At 37.9% G+C, this 20,100-nt stretch overlaps 1 protein-coding gene across 1 annotated transcript; it reads left to right on the forward strand.

Annotated features, from left to right (window-relative positions):
* On the forward strand, positions 1 to 19,833 carry LOC139728496 (uncharacterized). Its single transcript, XM_071639435.1, has 11 exons — positions 1 to 14; positions 4,249 to 4,352; positions 5,341 to 5,448; positions 6,207 to 6,271; positions 7,923 to 8,015; positions 8,766 to 8,828; positions 9,537 to 9,716; positions 10,346 to 10,441; positions 11,421 to 11,557; positions 16,117 to 16,237; positions 19,783 to 19,833. Exons 1-11 carry the CDS (start codon positions 1 to 3, stop codon positions 19,831 to 19,833), a joined length of 1,032 nt encoding a protein of 343 aa, XP_071495536.1.
* The last annotated feature ends 267 nt before the right edge of the window (positions 19,834 to 20,100 follow it).

Below are 20,100 nucleotides of genomic sequence, written 5' to 3' on the forward strand. Positions count from 1 at the left end.
ATGCCGAAGGCAAAGTGAGTACTCGCAAAAGATATATGTCCCTTAATACCGTTGGGTGCTTTCATATGGGTTATGAGGTTCTGAATTCTTCATAAGATCTTAATAAAATCGTTCGTTTTCAGGGCATGGGCTGGCTGGCTGTAATGTTTGAGGAATATGCGACCATATTACCTCAGTCCCGTATGCTTGAAAATGTGTTGGATTTTGGGAGACCCTTGTTTACATAATTGATTGGTTTTTTACCTTTATCGTAAACTTTACTGTTAGTTACAGCTGTAACTTAGATCTAACAAATGAAATTTTCTATTTAGACTAGCTATTTCGATGTAAATTAAATTGGTTTAGTCATTTGCAGAGACATAAAGCGGTGCTTACTTGGCCCAAGTAAATTTCTATTCTAACAATACATTACAAGTTCTATCATCATGTTATCAATTCTTGAATCCCTGATCAATTATAGAGGTCTAATAATACTAGTAAATTTGACTAACATTGTTATTTTTACTTAATGTTAGATGTGACGAGACTAAAGTTACAGTACTAGATTCTAGGGTATTCTGTAAAATAATGAAAACACTCATAAGGGATTCACTAATGGCATTAGTAATGCTATGGCTCATATTGAAAACAATGATCTTTTAACCTCATCAACACGGGTTCAGAAGGGGCAGATCATCTCACATCACATCACATCACATCACAGCTTTATGTGCGTTGAGGAGCAGAGGTTTGAAATTTTTCCCCCCTCCAATGTCTGTCTAATAAATCTTTGAAATTGTTAATCGAGCAAGCTTCAACAACACTAGCAGGCAATCTGTTCCAGTCGGCAACTACTCTCTGGCTGAAAAATGTACTTTGCAATTCTAATCTTGAACGTTTGGTGAAGAGCTTGTATCTGTGACCTCTTGTTGATGAGTGGATGGCTGGTTCGAAGAACGTGTCACCAGAAATCCCCAACTTTCCATTGAGCAATTTATAAACAGTAATCATGTCGTCTCTTCGTCTCCTGTAGTATAATGAGTGCAGGTTAAGTTTTTCCAGGCGTTGTTCATATGACAAACATTTGAGTTCAGGGATCATACGAGTGGCTCTTCTCTGCACTCTTTCAACTTTGTCAGAGTCCATTTTATATCTGAAATGCCATAAAATGTTGCCATACTCCAAATGAGGTCGAACCAATGATACGAACAAAATAGGAAGTATTTGCGTCGTCATTTGTGAGAATGTCCTGTGTATAATCCCAAGTGTTTGATTTACCTTTTGGACAGCTGCTGAGACATGTTGATGGAAATTTAATTCTTCATCTATTATAACGCCAAGGTCCTTTTCCTGCTTGGTTGCTTCCAACTCTACACTATTCATTCTGTAGTTTACCCTTGGGTTATTTTTTCCAATATGAAGAATCTTACATTTACTAACGTTGAAATCAAGTTGCCATCTTTTACTCCATTCATCAGCATGATTTAGGTCAGTTTGAAGCAATTCCTGCGCTACTCAACTAATTTAATTTACTAGTTGAAGTAAACAAATGACTGGAGTGCTGCTCTTGATGTCAAAGATTCCTAGTCGACTGTATTTATTTAGATTGTCACAAGGCTTTTGACAGTGTAGGGCCTACCACATAAACTTACAAGACTGCTCAAGAAAATGTATGGATATGGAATGAGAGGGAAAATCTTGAACTGGATCAAAGTACATGTATTTCTCCTTGATCGTACTCAACGAGTAGAAAACTATACTAGAACTCTAGTACTGGTAGTAGAAGGAGCCAGTTCACATGAAAGTATAGTAACCAGTGGAATTCCTCAGGGAAGTGTTATAGGCCCAGTGGCAATAAGATTTTACTATCTATTATTTTCATCAATGTCACCAGAGAATTCCACGGTTAAATTATTTGCCGACAACACCAAACTGTATGCCTCACGACACGAAGAGTCTGATAATAACAATCTACAGGAGGATCTGTATAAACTCACATCGTGGGCCAAAGACTGGCAGTTATCTTTCAACCAAAAGGAATGTAAAGTAATGTGTTTTGGAAAAAGAAACCCTGGATTGAGTTATTATCTAAACCCTGACGATACATCAGAGCTGTTGACAGTAACTCATGAGAATGATCTTGGAGTAATATTTGACAGCAGTCTGCATTTCTCTAACCATGTCAACAGAGTATGCGCCAAGGCAAATAGACTGCTGGGATTAATCAGGAGATCCTTTTCTAACATGGATGGAAGAGGCTTAGTACAATTATACAAATCAATCATTTGACCATCCCTGGAATATAGTAGTAGTGTTTGGCTCCCATGCCTAAAGAAGGACATTGTTAAACTGGAGAATGTACAGCGAAGAGCAACAAAGCTGCTACCTGGCCTGAGAAACCTGAGCTACACAGAACGACTGAGGAAACTGGGTCTCCCAACATTTCATATTGTAGGAGACGCAGAGCAGATATGATCCAGACGTTTAAGATCCTGAATGGCCTAGACGATTCGCATAGCTCAGATTTCTTCCAGCAACATGTAACACATTCCAGGACAAGAGGTCATATGTGACCCGCTACAACAAAAGGATCGGAAAGTCGGGGGAGGACAATTTTCTGAAAATGGCATGACATAAATCCCCTACTCTTCTACTTTAATTTCATATATAGCACAACTCTTAAAAGTACTCGGTGCGTAGATATCGATGATTTTATTAGCGCATGTCAAGTGGTCGAGGAAATCAGAGTTTCGAGAAAAACGCCTTCAAAGTTTTCCCCCTGACACCATCATGATCAAGGGGAGGCAAGACATTTTTCATCGCTTGACAATAGAAGGCATGCTCCTAGCGACCTCCACGGTGTTCATTCAAGCTTAGCGCCAGCGGTCTACGCACGACAAATCAGTGATCAGGATGCCTTGCACTGACCAATAAGATCACTCCCTCGTCGCTAGGGGCGGAGTCTAGCTGCGGCGCTAAATCCAAATCTTCGGACACGTTTCTGTTCCGTTGAAAGTCGGAAAATCATGGCCCAGAAAAACGCTGATTTCTTGCCTTTCCTTTGATCATTTAGCTTTGAAATTTCGGCAGATGATAGACAAAACACTAGACTACAAAATTATGCCAAAAACAGAAATCCGCTTGTTTTGACCAATTTTAATGATGTGACATTAAACTCGATTTTCTTGGCTCACTGGTCAGCGACTTTAGGATCCTTTTGTTGTAGCGGGTCACATATACTCAAACTCAGAAAACCCTACGCAAACTCAAATGTAAGGCAAAGGAATTTCTCACAACGAATAGTTAACCTATGGAACAGCCTACCACCTGAAGTCATCAATAGCAGCAGTATGAACACCTTCAAATCAAATCTTAAGAAGTCATGAAAACATAAATTCAACTGTTTTTACCCAGATACTAAATTCCCATGATGCTCCTGCCCTACGCATGCAAATAGTAGTGCAAACAACACTTGCAGCAAGTCTCAAGAGGATGTAGAGGGACAAATAAGTCCAGTATACTTTATGCCCAACATCAAGGTAGATCAAGGTAAAACGCACAGATGTTAATAAGCAGTAATTCCCAGGGCTGCACTTTAAAAATCACCAGATTTATGCCTATGGACACGTGTGACAAGGGCATAGATTCTACTTCCAATCAGATAGGACCTTTTCAGTCAGTGTTGATGCTCTGGAGCTGCTGGAAAAGAAATGCTAATGCTGGTGCGATCTCTTCAGCATTACACTGTACATAGTACAACAAGCTTGAGTATTTGGAGAAAGTTGGTCAATCAAGCACAGACAGATGTGGCCCCTCCTTATTGAGAAATCTGCTCAAGGTACCGAGCCGGGCCGGCCAGAAAATATGATCGTCGATTGGGCAGCTCAAACTGAGGCCAGTGAGGGAGATTTATTTGATATAATATATTATTTTTGAATCATTTTTAATAAAATGAAAATAATATCTCTAGGGTAAAATTTGAAAATTCAAAGTAATTTTATGAATGTAGATTTGGCGTAAATATTCCTAGAGGAATGATAAACGCCAAATAAATTCAAATAACAACAACAACATCCTTGTAGATCTGTACCCATAATGCCTCTTCTTTCTACTCTTTTGTTGGGGGATAAGAAGTACAATGTATATGTACATATTGGTCTTGATTAAAAAAAAAAAATGACTTTGTAGAATCTGTTGTATCAACACATCAGTATGGAAGATCAGATACTTTATGATTCTGAATTAAGATCTACTCATTGACATTGTCAGAGACAAGAAGAGCAAGTCCAAGCGGCGGCATGAGAGCAGCAGCAGTAGCTATGACGATGATTCCAGCGGCAGTGGCTCATACTCCAGCTCAGGAAGTGATTCTGGTATGTAGACAATCTACAGATCTCGTGTTTGTCTGTTTGTTTGTTTGTTTGTTAGTTTTTATAAAAGAATGACAGAAAATCATATAGCAGGTTTTGTCACTTCTCAGCCTGCAGCACACTCAGTCACTGTTACATTGTATGCTCCTCTCACACCCTCCCCCAGCCCCTCCCCCATCCCCTTCCTCTTGCTCACTTCACTCTCGCACGCTTGGCTTTCAGGAAATTTTGAATGGTTCCCTGTTTAAGGGTGTGACATCTCTGACTGTAAACACCTCGGTACCCTCGGAACTCCGTGACAGAACTGTGTTCCTCTGTTCATTTGTTTTTTTCTCTGTCTTCTTCTTCTTCTTTTCTCCTACCTCACAGTTCATCTTTTTCCTCTTTAATATTTGCTGAGCTACTGTCATGTATGCCATATTAATAGCAAGTCTAAGTTTTCGCAAATCCTGATTTCCCAACAATTTCATGAGTGGTTTAATTTATGATTGTGGATTACAGTACTGAATGGAGAAATGCATGTATGCACGACACATTCATGTCTGGATGAGATTTAATATTTTTGCTTGTTTCTAAGTTTAAGTTAAGAATAGCATGGGACTCGCAAAATTTGCGAAAATAAAAACCTCATGAAATATTTGGCGTGCACTGTAGTTTTTCTTCTAAAATTTGCAGGGTTAGTGAGCTTTAAATCTACAATATGAGTACTAAAACGATGCCTTCTCCCAGGTTGGACAATGGAAATGCTGTTTTATTTCAGAGACTGTACAACAAACCAAATGTTAAATATGTGAAGTATACAATAAGAATTATTTAAAGACTACAAAGTTCTGTTATGAAAATTTGCTGTAGCAAGCAAATGTTGATACTCTTTAATGTTGTAGCTATTGACTGTACATGTGTATATTTGCAAATTTATAATATGGAAACTGCAATTCATGTACTTGGGTATTGAAAAAGATTTACACCTATTTTGTTTGTTTTCACACAGAGGATGACTACAAGATTAAAAAGAAACAAAAGGTAGATGCCTCATCAAAAAAACAACAGAAGAAGGACAAGAAGAAAGCAAAGAAAAAAGAAAAAAAGAAATCCCTAAGTGAGTAAAATAGGCACTTCCTGTTTGAGGATACATAATGATAATTGTAATTATTCTAATAACCAATGGCCAGCAAAGGCTCAAAAAATTGTCGTATTTCAGAGTAATGGTGAATTTGCTCCTTGTTTAGAACTGTGGATGCATAACACTGAGAATGACTGTGGCATTAGTGTGTATAGTTTGACCAGCCTGTGAAGGTCAGTGGTTGGACAACAGAAGTTCTTTAAATTGAAAAATTTTAGCATCAATGCAGCAATGCAAGAGTTGAAATGAGATGTAAATTCATCAATCTTCAATATTGAGTAAAGTACACCTTTGTACATTAGGACATTTTGATTGGTAAATTTGGAAAAAGTCTGGTAGAATGGCTGAGGTTGAAGGTTGATTTAGTAATTTGACATTTTGCTCTTTTCACTATGAGCTTAGTCTAATGCCACTGAAATTTTTGATGTGTCTCATGGATTCTGAGAACTCAAACTTATCTGTTTGACATGACGTCATTCAAGAAGAACAGATAAAAATCCCCTTCTCAGTATTAGGTAGACATTTGTGGTTGCTGAATGAAGTTGTAAGTTGTTCATTCTCATCTGAAAATAATGTATTTCCTTTTTTCGTAGCTATAGACAGAAATCAAGTACACTAAACCCATGAATGAATAAATATCAGTCTACAATGAGGACAGGAAATATTTATTTTACAATGTGTCAGTTGAATATTGTTGTGATGGAAACATTACTATTTTTTTTTAATTAACACAGATAAGATTTCCAAAGAGGACTACTACAGCAAGAGCAAAGAGTTCAGAATTTGGCTTATGGAGGAGGTAAGTACAAATCACTGTGTGTTGATTCAGGAGAAGAGGTCAAATTTAGTTTTGCACATCATATTTTACAGATTTCATGATAATGTGGTGAAAATTGGAACTTTCATTTTGATAGCCCATTTGTTTTATTACCGAATGGGGGGGGGGGGGGAGGGGAACAGACTAGTTAATGATCTCTGTTCTTACTGTTTGTTTTGTCACAATCACAGTTTAAAACATTTTGCAGCTGTAGCCACTGTAACAAGCCAGTTGGTTGGGCTTGAAATACTGGCAAAGGCTCTCGTAATAGACATATCTTTAATAACATCAGGGCATCATATGACAAAGAGACTGCAAGAATTCTGTTTTTACATATCCTGCTCCATAATAAATATTTTACCTGTCTGTGAATTATAACTGTACTGCATGTTTAGATCTACTTAAGTTTAAATAGGGTAAAAATCAAACAAATTGGATGTAAAAACTTTCATGAAAATTAGACATGGAAGGTGAAAATTACATGTATGGATGTGTGAAAAATTATTTCACAAAGCACGAATACTGGTCACAACCATTATTTTGAGCAAATCAGATTTGGCAATGATGTTTTTGCCTCAGAATTTCCTAAGTAGTTTGTAAATAACAACTATTGAAAAGTTATGTTTTGGTCAATGAATCTGTTAACCAGCTCCCTCCCTCACAAAGTCATAATCGCTATTAAAGTTATTACAGCTGTACAAAAATTTGACATAATTTATTCTTCCTGATACCATTTTTTTTTCTTAACCCTATTCTAACTGGGGGGGGGGGGGGGGGTCAAATTGACCCCCCTCTCGACGTTTCGCGCCATGATTCCGCAACGCGCAAAGATTTTGCCGCGTCATTTCATGACTTTTTTCATTGAAGTCTCCCACATATTTTGAGACCAAATTTGCGACGTCCGGGTACACCGTTCTGAAGTTACGCAATGTTTTGCATATGCATGTCAACCCGAAAACCGCTCAAATTCATGATTTCGTGTGCAAATCCAATGCAAACTGTATTTTTTTGTTTAATTGATATAAATTAGATTATTTCAACTTTTAACCATTGAAATAAATCAATTCTAATGTAAATAAGCTTGAAAAAGTGCCTCCAACAAATTTTGGCAAAAAAACAATAGAAAAAAAATATCGAAAAAACAATAAAATACATAAGAAATTAACAAAACAATAAAAACATAAGAATCTGATTTTGATTGCGCTATTTTCTTTTACAAGAAAATTGTTTGATGTGTCTTGAGGAACTCTGACACAAAAATTTAGCAATCATTCAGTCTTTTTGATGGAGTTATAGGTGAAAATATGATTTCATGCGTTAATTTGCATAATTAATTTATTAAAAAATATGAAATCAATATTTTTCTATTGTATGACCATGTAATCTTGTAGTTGACATCCGGCTCTATGTTCAGGCAAAATTTTGCGGCGATCGCGCGATCGGCGGCCGAGATTTGAAGGGGGGTCAAATTGACCCCCCCAGTAAAAACTTGGTCTCAAATAGCCCAGTTAGAATAGGGTTCAAAGGCAATGTGCAGTATTTTAGTGAAGGTCTATAGTAAGAGTGCATGTGTATGTACAATGTATACCACTAATACTGGTGTGTGTGTTTACTTCTTTATTTGACTTCACAGAAAAACAAGTCACTGGATGAGATGAAATCCACAAAGTCAAAGGCCTACTTCAAGAAGTTTGTCAAGAAATGGAATGGTGGAAAATTAGCAAAGGTTAAACCTTTCTCTGAAATCTGTTTTGCTACTTGTAATCACTTTCTGATTCATGTTGCAAATTGTTAACTCCAAGGTGTATCTCATGAAACAGTTTGTAACAATCCATTAATGAATTGGAGATAATCTAGGTTCTTGGAATAGTTGGCATGTAACTGTGGTTAAGTCCATTAAGTTCTATTTTTGTTTTGGTAGATGGTAGTGGAAAAGAAGTTTTGCATGTAAAAAAAAAAAAAGTTTCAAGCAACAAACATGCGTGCCATAGTTTGTCCTTACATCTTTCTAGCATTTCTTGTACAGCAGCTGCATGTATGAACAGGGTATTCGTGTGTCCTGCTCCCACATAGTGCAATAATCTTACTCTACAAAATGTATTTGTAAAGCAGACTTGAACAGTATTGAGTTTAATTTAAGACTAGACTAAAAACTAATCTTCTTAAAATGTGCTATCTAATCTGAATTATGTACAATGTAAAGTGTATGTTGTTTTATTTTCATTGCAAAGTATAGTGTATTGTTATACACATGTAGTGGCCACAGTGTGTAAAATATTATCATGATGACAGCTGTACAGACATGGCCTCTCATGAAATTGAAGGCGATGACTTTTAATTTTATGCTCCACTCTGCCCTTAATGATAACTTAGAAAATGCATGCTAGTCCTATACACCTGAGCAAGAGTTTCCCCAGCAGTGGAAATACCGAGAAAAATTAGTTGACTCACAAGAAGCAACTTTGTATTTGTCCAGAAATTCTACAAAGGCATCGATGCAGCTGATGAGAAGTCTTCACTCACAAAGTACAAGTGGAAGGTAATAACAGCTCTTTCATAGTTTTGTGTTAGAATATATTCTACCATTAATTTAGATGCACTGAATTCTACATTCTTATGAGCACACATATCATACTGCAGATATTATCTTAAAGTAGTGTGGTAGCGTGAATGTAAATTAATATCAGACATACAATTTTTTTTTTTTCGTATGTAGTGCAATTGTCCATTCCATTTTTTTAAATTCGCCTTTTTTTCCATGAATCATCTCCTTTTCTGAATCTTTGTACGTTATTAAAAGAGAAGAAATGTGTAAATAATTGTTTTGTGAATGTGGCAAGGTCTCAGTACCCTGTAATTGTAGTGGTGTTATTTACATACATGATAGACATTCTGAAGAGAAAAATTATGAATTGTATATATCTTGCATCCTTGGTTTGAATTACTAATGGTTGTAATACAAATGTTGATGATACATCTTGCTATTCCCAGACTACATTGTACATACTTGTCCATTTCTTCTAAGAACTTTTGCAGTTGCTTGAGTATACATCATAGAACTCTCCTTTAAGTGAGCTTTTGCCAACATGCTCACTTCCATGCCTCACTCATTCTGTCCTTGAAGAGATACTAATCAAAGAAAGTAGAAAATAAGTTGGTTGTTTTGATTCAAGAGAACTTTAATAGTGAAAACTCCACCAAATAAAACATACATTGTATGTTTATCTCTAATTCGTTTGACCACAAGTTTGCCGACAAGTTGCCGGCATCGTCGGCGCTATTACGGAGTCCTGACGGGAGCGTGAGTATGTCTCCGTTCAAGACGCCTCAGCCCACCAAGTTCTCGACGTTTGGCAAGGGCTCCTTCCGGGAAGCCGGCAGCAAAAGTGTCCCGCCTGATGCCCGGTTCATCGGACCCAGTAGACCAGTGAGTTCAGTCATTTTGTTCCAGCCATTGAAGTCAAGCTTGACTTTCAATTTTATCTACAGAATGAATTACTGTAAAACATGATATATTCGCGGCATGAATTTTTCGCGAATTGGAGCCGACAGCCTTTTTCGTGGCATGAAATTTTCGCGAAGTGCCACTGGCGTTCAATGCATATAGTGTTAACAAGGACTTTCGCGTGCATTTTAATTTCGCGAATCTTGGCGCTCGCGAAATTCGCGAAATTAAAGTGCACGCGAAAATTCCTTGTTTTACAGTACACTTCATGAAGAAGTTTTTTTTTCTGTTTGTTTGTTTTTTTTTGGTTTTTTTTTTCTCAAGACATAATTTTATATCAAGTCCCACTTATAAAAGTATGTATAATGATTGTATTAAAAATTATTTCCTATATTTGGAAAAAATAGAGCTATTGCTACACACGTCTGATGCAGGAAGGGTAGAAATACTGTTTTTTCCACCAGAAATATTCCTTTTCAGCCCTCAGAATATGGCAGTGTTGTTTTACATTATCAGTATCCCTGCACACATTACTAAATTCAATAACAATGAATGCAAGTAAATTCTGCGCTCGTTTTATGTGTGATTCTAACCTTGCTTCCCAAACGTAGCCGTCCATGTCGCAGGTTGAGCAGGAGAACAGCCGAGAGGAGGCAAGGAGACGGTTACAGAAGGAGAGGAAAGACTTCAACAGCTACAACAAGATGGTGAGACTATAAGGTCCTTCTAAGTTCATAGAAGATTAATTTTCTGTTACTCTCTAATACCCAGCAAATTTATGTACCGTACATTTCTGCCCAAGTTTATGCAGATTTTATATAACCAGTGTCATGTAATACAGGGCTCCATAGTACGATGTACTTTTTTCTTTCTCTGGTGACCCATGCGTACCACTAAAATCTTTAAAGATTAAATTTTGGTGGCCAGAAAAAAAAAAAGAAAATTATGAAGTGGCCTGAAATAAAGGGAAATGTATAAAACCCATTTTGAATGTAAGCTGCCCAATCAGGCTACCAAAAAATAGCCTTTTTCAAAATTCAGTGGCCCGACATCAATTTTTTTTTTTGTGGCCACAGGCCACTGTGCCACCACAAATGTTGAGCCCTTCTTAAAATTTGTTCAACTTTTATAAGATTCATAGGCACCAATGTAATGATGACATGGTAGTGATTTCTACATCAAGATTTTCAACAAGTTTTGTTCTGCTTTTTCTGCTCTCTGAAAGTCTCATTTGTCAAACTGCATGTCAACATCGTCCAATGTCCACTAATGACAGGTGCATTGCACTCTCACCCGCATTTTGTCTCTGACCTTCCATTCAGTTATGTGTTTGTTTGTTTGCTTTTATTTCTGCATTCAATCAGATGCAATTTGAATGCAAACTTCAAAAAGTACAAAGACAAAGAATAACAAGTGCAGTGAAATAAATCGATAACAGTACATAAATAGATACACATAGGTGATTACATTGAGCAATGTAGATACACAGAAACATAAAATAAGATATACAGCATTTTTCAGTAAACAACAGAGATCATTGAATGCAGGAGACCACCATCATAAGCAATTAAGCTTGAAATGGATGGCGGCCTCATGAAATGGATGGAGGCCTCATCTGTACATCATGTACAATTGTAGGTACGATTTTATTGGTGTGTTGTTGCCGTTTTCACTGCGCATCTGTAGGTGATGGATGAATTGGCGCCCAAGGCCACAGGGCGCGAGGCAAAGATTGAGAAGAAGTACGCCAGGAAGTTTGAGAGAAAGCAGAGGGAGTCGAGCCCAGGTCTCGGTGTAGAGGACAAATCTATTATGGGCGGAGCGTAAGTTGGACTCTGGCATGTTTGATCAGTTTCCTAATGCTAAAATAATGTTGGATTGACATGTGCATACAAATTATGTAATACAATTTATGAAATATTGCTTAACCCTAACTTACCTGGGCTATTTAGCGAGCTTGAATTCCTGGGGGGGGGGGGGGGGGGGCCATTATGGCCCCCCCTTCAGATCTCGGCTGTTGATCGCGCGATCGCCGCAAAATTTTGCATGAACATAAAGCCGGATGTAATCTACAAGACTGTTAAGTTAAATTTTCAAAAAACTTGCATTTTCTATTTTAAATTAATTAATTATGCAAATATATGCAAAAAACCTAATCTTCGTCTGTAATTGGCTTATAAAAGCTTATGGTATGCTGATTTTTGGTGTAAATTTTCCTAGTGACATTCTGAACATTTGTGCGTATTTTTTTATATTTGTATTGTTTTATCAATTTTTTATGTATTTCCTTGTCTTTTCGAACTTTTGTTTTTGTTGTTTTTTTCAGCAGAATTCGTCATACACATTTTTGAAGTATAATTATACTAAAATAAATTGATTTCAGCGATTAAAATGAAAAATATGAATCTTTATATGAATTAATTGAAAAAACACAATTTGGATTGACTTTGTACACAAAATCACGTTTTTGAGCAATTTTGAGGTTGACGAAAATTTTTTGAAGGGGCGTGGCTTCGGAACGGTATGCCCGGGCGCGACAAATTTGGTCTCAAAAGTTGCGCGAGACTTGAAAGTAAAAAGTCAGTGAGCGGGTTGGTCAAACAATTTTGCGCGCCGGAATGGTCACGGAATTCGTCGTGGGGGGGGGGGGCATTATGCCCCCCCCCCCCCCCAGGTAAGTTAGGGTTAATGTGTGTAGAATACTGTAAAAGTGGATATTTTTGCCCGACTAATTTTTCGCACTTGGTCGGGCAAGAAGAGTTACACGTGTTCCTAATCCCGCGGAATCAAGATATCAACGACTGGAACATACGGCAAGCAAAAAATATTCATGTGCCTTTATTTTCACACTAGTTTCTGAGTGTGCAAAAATTTCGACACAATGAAATTTCCACTTTTGCAGTAGTAACATTGTCACAGTGACAAACCGTAAAAAAAAAGAGAAGAAATTCGAAAGGTTCTTTGTGAAAATAAATATACAATACTGTGGGTAATAGCTAGAAAGTCTTGGGCATACATACTCATCTGGGATTGAACCCACAACCTTCTAAGTGCTAGGCATGCTTCATATCCACTAGACTAAACTTCCGCCCATAATTGCAAGTGATGGTTCTGATCCCATATGCAGCAGGTAGTAAATGTTGATTCAATTTAATGTTTCTTGAAGGGCAGTTTTTGTCAATCAGTTGCAATGAAAACAACTTGGCGCAAGAATCATTAAATTGAATTGATACTGAGGGTATGTTAATGAACAGAGTTCCACTGGCAATATATTCCACAGTGTATAAATGTAAGTCCGTAAACTATCCATCTACAAGCATCTGCACAGTGGTATACTGTATGATGGAGCGTGGCTCACAATATGAATGGCAAGGATAGTGTAATATATGTAATTATATGTAGGAGCAGTATCATGCAACCACTCAAAAATCAGATATATTACCTGTGTGATTTTTTTTTTCCAATAAGCACCAGCATAGGAGGGCTGTTCTTTGAACAGTTGCATCTCGCATTGTTAGAGAAGTTGATTGTTCAAGTGTCTTGTCTCTGTTTGCTTTGTACCTGTTTTTGCAGCTCGTTGTTTGTGCCAATCCGGATTGGCTCTTTTTTTGTTTAACCCTCACCTTCTTAATTATGAAAAGTGAAGGCTGCTGAAATTGGACTGGTGCAAAAAAAAATAGTTACACAAAAAGTTCCATTTGTGTTTATCCATGATGGCACATTTGTTTGGCAGTAAATGAATCCATTGAGGATGGGCTGATTTTGTTACAACACATATTTCCTATAGACACTTGCCCGAGTATACTTGGGACTCGTCCTCAACAGGTTAATGGCTGTTCTACACTCAGCAAAAAAAGAAAGTAAACACTTTTTTGAGGTCATATTTTTCATAGAAGATTTTGATGAAAATCAATGTATTATATACCATATTAAAGGTAATTTAATTGGCTATTAAGCTCGTAGGTTAATTTAAAAAAAACTTTACGCATGAGTGAGCACATTCGTTTTTGTTCTCCAAGGCACAAAATTAAAAATTGCAAAAATTGACATGTTCTCTTTCATTCGGAGATGCCCTTCACGATAACATTGACAACAAAAGACCAGTTTAACACAATGAGAGACATGAATGAAATAGGAAAAATAAATTTCTGTTCTTTTTATTTCTTTATTACCTCTAAGAAAAACAAAGTGGGAAACTAAAGGGAAAAAATAAGAATTTTCTGTCGTGTCAAACCTCGAATGACATAGGGAATAAAAAGCATAAAGATGATTAAATGAGCAGAATTTCATTATTTATTTCTTTTAATCTTGTGATTAAAAATCCATGTGACAATTTCAAGAACCAAACATTATTTACAATTTCCTAATTTGAAAGAAAAGCTCAAATTTCTACCATTTTTGTTAATTACTACTTCTCTTATTTCATTTGAATTTGAGATTTGACATAAGAAGCGTTATTTTCCTCCATTACTTTTAGCCCTCATTGGTCTTTTGGGCTTTATAGATATCATAGAGATCAAAGGTTTGTTTTTGCAACTTAATTCATGTTTCTTTTTGTGTGAAATTTGTTGTTTGTTCTTATTGTTCCATGGAAGAGCACATACTCATGAATGGCAACTTGTTCAGTTTTGCAATTTTTAGCTCACCTGAGCCAAAGGCTCAAGTGAGCTATTGCGATCACCCTTCGTCCGGCGTCCGTCGTGCGTCGTGCGTCGTCCGTCGTCCGTCGTCCGTCGTCCGTCGTCCGTCGTGCGTCGTCCGTCGTGCGTCGTGCGTAAACTTTTTACATTTTCATCTTCTTCTTGAAAACCCCAAGACCGATTTTCATCAAACTTGGCAGGTAGCATCCCTAGGGGGTTAGGAACTCAATTTGTTAAAATGGGCACCATGCCCCACCCAGGGGGCCCCCAGGGGGGCCCAAACCCCCCAAAATTAAGGAATCTGTAAAAATCTTCTTCTCTAGAACCAGAAGTGATAGAGCTAAGTTAATACTATGAGTTAGTGCATTGATGACTGTAGTTTCAAGTTTGTTCATGGCAGAATCAGGGGTGCCCCCCTTGGGACCCAGGGGAGGGGGGTGGGGAGGGGTTCTAATGGGGCCTAAATTGTACATTTTCATCTTCTTCTTGAGAACCCCATGACCCATTTTCACCAAACTTGGCAGGTAGCATCCCTAGGGGGTTAGGAACTCAATTTGTTAAAATGGGCACCATGCCCCACCCAGGGGGCCCCCAGGGGGCCCAAACCCCCCAAAATTAAGGAATCCGCAAAAATCTTCTTCTCTAGAACCAGAAGTGATAGAGCTAAGTTAATACTATGAGTTAGTACATTGATGACTGTAGTTTCAAGTTTGTTCATGGCAGAATCAGGGGTGCCCCCCTTGGGACCCAGGGGAGGGGGTGAGGAGGGGTCCTTATGGGGCCTAAATTGTACATTTTTATCTTCTTCTTGAGAACCCCATGACCCATTTTCACCAAACTTGGCAGGTAGCATCCCTAGGGGGTTAGGATCTCAATTTGTTAAAATGGGCACCATGCCCCACCCAGGGGGCCCCCAGGGGTCCCAAACCCCCCAAATGAAGGAATCTTTATAAATCTTCTCTAGAATCAGAAGTTATAGAGCTGAGATAATACTATGAGTGAGTGCATTAATGACTGTAGTTTCAAGTTTGTTCATAGGAGATCCAGGGGTGCCCCTCTTGGGTAGGGGGGGGGGGGGGTGGTTGGAAGGGTCCAAATGGGGGCCTGAATTGTACATTTTCATCTTCCTCCTGAAAACCTCATGATGGATTTTTGTCAAACTTGGCAGGTAGCATCCCTAGGGGGTCAGGATCTCAATTTATCAAAATGGGCACCATGCCCCACCCAGAGGGCCCCGGGGGCCCCAATCCCCCCAAATTAAGGAATCTTAAAAAAATTGGGCCCTTATTGTACATTTTCATCTTCTACTTGAGAATGCCTGGTCAAATTTTGGTAGAGCTGTGAATAAGATTAGTGACTGCGTGAAAGGTGAACTTGCGATACTCAGGTGAGCGCTAGACCCGCGGGTCTCTTGTTACTTTTGTGCCCCGTAAGAGAAAAACAATGGTGCTCACTCATGCATTAAGTTTCACTTTTTGTTGACCTACCAGGGTGATAGCCAATTAAATTACCTTCAATATGGCATATAATACATTAGCTTTCAGCAAAATATTCTATGAGAAATCGAAACTTGAAAAAGCGTTCACTTTCTTTTTTTGCTGAGTGTAGATAGCTCTTCAATGTTCATAACCCACCATGTCAGGCCCAGTCCAGTTCTTCCAGTATAGACTCCTTTGCCAGCTGTATGAAAGCATGTTCTCTGCTTCTTCCTCCACAATTTTGTATTATCTCTCCTGATGCAGAGACTACAACGAGGTGATGGAGAGGAGGAGGATTAGACAAGAGAAGAGGAAGGATGACCTGGAGCACAGGGCCACCATGAAGATGACTGAGTACCAGCTGAAGGAGCAAGCCAAGATGAAGGTAAGATTCTCCCATCTTGATATACTGTATAAGCTGTTATTTTTGTGAAGATTAATTTTCATGAATTTTGTGAGTCACTGTTGGACCACAAATTTAGCAACATTCAAAAATATCTTGAACTGACAGGCATTACTGCACTTCTCTTAGTGTCGATGTTGAAATTTTGAAAACATTTTGTGAAAATGTCTGTGACCTCCTCATTTGCAAAAATCTCTACGCGCAAAAATGAGAGCTTATACAGTACTACATATATGTGACCGTGCACCTCAAAACGAACATAAAGTCGCACACACTGATTTTGCGTGAGGACTGAAAAATAAGTGAAATGGGTCAACCTAGCCGAACTTGACTTTTTCATGTTTTCTGAAAGAGCAGATCTTCTTTTACATTATGCTAAAATTTGGTATCATAAAACAGGCAGGAAAGTGTGTTTTTTAGCAGTTTATCTCGAACATTTTTGGTAGAATAGTGTGATTAGGTGTGTCTTTAGAATCCCTTTTTCATTTCTGAAAAATCTTGTCCACAGTCTTCACTTTCAACTCTAATAACTTTTGAAAGGATAGTGCTACTGCTTTGGAATTTGGCATTAATTATGGACAGAATATGTTAATGAGGCATGCTTAATTTCAGTTTAATCTGATAATCCCGTCATTGTTGTTACTCTGGTGGTTTACTTCCTGTTTTTTGTCCCATTCATCGCACAGCCAGCACGGTTTGGTAAAGATTAAGCACTTGAATAGACACTGTACTTCAGAGCCTCTTTTCTCAGTTCACACTTTTCCTGAGTTTGTGCTTTCTTTCCAATATTTAGATAGGTTTCAATAGGAGAGTCCATTTGATTTGAGTTATACATCATTTTAAAGCTTAAAGTCTGCTCTTTCAGAATATGGTCTTAACTACAAATTCATGTCTGGCGACTTTTTGTTTGTTTTGAGGTGCAGGGTCACATATCGTCACTAGGGTGGCAAGACCTTGTACAGTATCTCAAAGTTTAGTGACAATGTTGCTTGTTTGGATTTGTCAGATAATCAGTTATTGTGTAAGTGATTACCTGACCAAAATCCTAGTTGTCTTACCCTTGAAATGAAGCCACCATGGCATTTCAAAGAAAATGCAATATCGTTTAGCGTCATGTCTTGTACAGTTGTAGTCCTCCTGAACATTCAGCATTTTTTAGATACGATGATTTGTCACCCAAACAGTGATTGTATTACGCGCATAGCCTTGGTTCTATTTTCAAGCATTTTTCATGTCACCCGAAATATTGCTTTGGATATTACAAATGCACTCTACAGTATGTATTATTGTCTCCAAAAGGAGACATTGCAAGTTTCCATGTTGGAAATTGATAATACAGGCAACCTCACTATATGTCAAATCTTACAGGACCAAAGGAAATGCTTTGACTTATCAAAGTGACTTTGATTTTTTATTTTAACAGTAGAATTAGCTCGAGTTTATAATCATCCAAGTTCAAATTTTTCTTCATTTTTCCCAACTTCCTAACTTGTGCATGTTTGACTTTATAGGTGAGGTTGACTGTACTTTGATATCTGATTGCCTTTTAATAATAGTGTGGTTCTCGGCTGCAAATTTAACCAGACACAAAATTGTCTCACAAGTCCTGATTCACACAAGGTATGATGTGTACTGCAGTCTTGAACCCCAGGCATGCAACTGATATGGTTTGTAGCTCAATGTCACAATTCAAGGAAGATGGGTATATGTGACCCTGCACCACAAAACAAACAAAAAGTCGCCAGACATGGATTTTTAGTTAAGGAGAGATTCTAAAGGGGCTGACTCTTAGCTTTAAAATGATGCATAACTCAATTCAAATGGACTCTCCTAACCTATCTAAATATTGGAAAGAAAGCGCTCACTCTGGAAAAGTGTGAACCAAGAAAAGAGGCTCTGAAGTACAGGGTCTATCTGTCTATTCAAGCGTTTAATCTTTACCAAACCGTGCTAGCTGTGCGATGAATGGGACAAAAATCAGGATGTAAACCACTGGAGCAACAACAATGAAGGGATTATCAGATTAAATTGAAATTGAGCAGGCTCTGTCAAAACATTCTGTCCATGATTAATGCCAACTTTCAAAGCAGTAGTGTTATCCTTTCAAAAGTTATCAGACTTGAAAGTGAAGAGTTTGCAAAGGGTTATCAGGAAATGAAAAGAGGCCTCAATGACATACCTGATCTCACTACTCTACAAAAAAGGGTTGTAGAAAAACTACTGAAAATGCACTTACCCATTCATTTTATGATCCCAAACTCATGAATAATGTAAAAGAAGAATACCTCTTTCAGAAAATGTGGAAAACTCAAAATTGACTTGGTTGACCCGTTTCACCTTTCGTGAGTCCTCACATGAAATCAAGGGGTGCGACTTTTTGTTAATTTTGTGGTGCAAGGTCACATATTGTTGTACATTCAAAGTAGAGACTGATAAATAAAAGAGATTCTGTGACATTTGCTCCTGTGACAATTGCTCCCACAAAATATCTATACGCTATTTAAAGCCAAACATAAACCTACCCACAAACATAACCCTATTAACCGTAATCCTGCCAGGTAATCCTCACATCAAACGCATGTACATGTAAAGCTGAAGCCCACCGCAACCCTAACTCTAAACCCTAACCCTAGGCAATTAAGTCGCAGGAGCAAATGTCGTGCAGCCAAGTAAAGATAGGCCCATGCATGTCACATATGTCACAACTGCACACACCACATGTTTTGTAGATATTCATTGATAAATGAAACACGCTTTATTGAAAATGAATGTATTCCTGAATACCGTTAGAGATTCTTGTATGACAGCTTGTGAATACAGGGCAGAAAGATTTACTTTCCTTAATGAATAACACAAGTGTGTATGCCTATTTTCGAAAAGGATATCACAATTCGTAGCAGGCAGGACTTTTTTTGTTTGAGGCTACTTTGATTTCTTCTGTAGCGGTGAAGAGTAGACTTACGATTACCACATACAGTCCTACTATACCTCTGCTCAAGGTATAGGAACATATGGGGAAAAAAAGAAAGAAAGAAAGTTCAATAATCTCCCAAATGTCACTATCAACAGAAGGTAATAAAAACAGAAATGCAACATTTCATGAAGCTTCTTCTTGCCTAAAAGAAAAAGAATAAAAATATTCCTATGAAATACTGTATATGTCGAATATTTCTTAATGTCTTTATTTTTGCAAATTTCGCGAGTCAGGTGCTGTACGCGAAATTAAAGACACGCCAAAATGATGATTCTGAGCCTGATATGAATGTGACGCACATGTATACATTTCTCCATTAAGTACAGTACTCTACGATCACAAATTTTACCACTCACGAAATCATAAGGAAATCTTGTTTTTTCCGAAAATTTAAACTCGCTAGATATATGGCGTATACAGTAGAACATTCAGTAGCTGTGTATTATTGAGTGAAATGCTTGCTCCGTCCACAGACATTTCTCTCTCTCAAAAGAAAAAAAAAAGAAAAGAAAAAAAAATGATATATATGATGTTTACATTTCACATCGTGCAGGCACTTCTGGAGCAGGCCAGAGCAAGCAAGAGTGCAAATGCTTTGTGGTGAGGGCACTGCTGGCGGAAAAGGAAGATCGACGACCTTTGACACCAATGCTGCAGAGTGAAATCCGCAGATTACACAACAGACGGTGTCCTGGTGATGTAGCTGTTGCACTAGATTTTGCATGAAACACCTGTTTCAGGCCTACTGTCTCACTTATGAACACGTGTGCACTACTCTCGAAGAAAACATTTGAAAACTGGCTTCTTCTTGGGTCAGCTGGTTTGTTGGATTATACACTCAGAGAACTCTGCCGGACATGTCATGCAAGTA

This window comes from Diadema antillarum, unplaced genomic scaffold (assembly GCF_040938485.1).
Source record: "Diadema antillarum isolate AM-2024a unplaced genomic scaffold, OU_Dant_1.0 seq00000182_RagTag, whole genome shotgun sequence".
NCBI lineage: Eukaryota > Metazoa > Echinodermata > Echinoidea > Diadematoida > Diadematidae > Diadema > Diadema antillarum.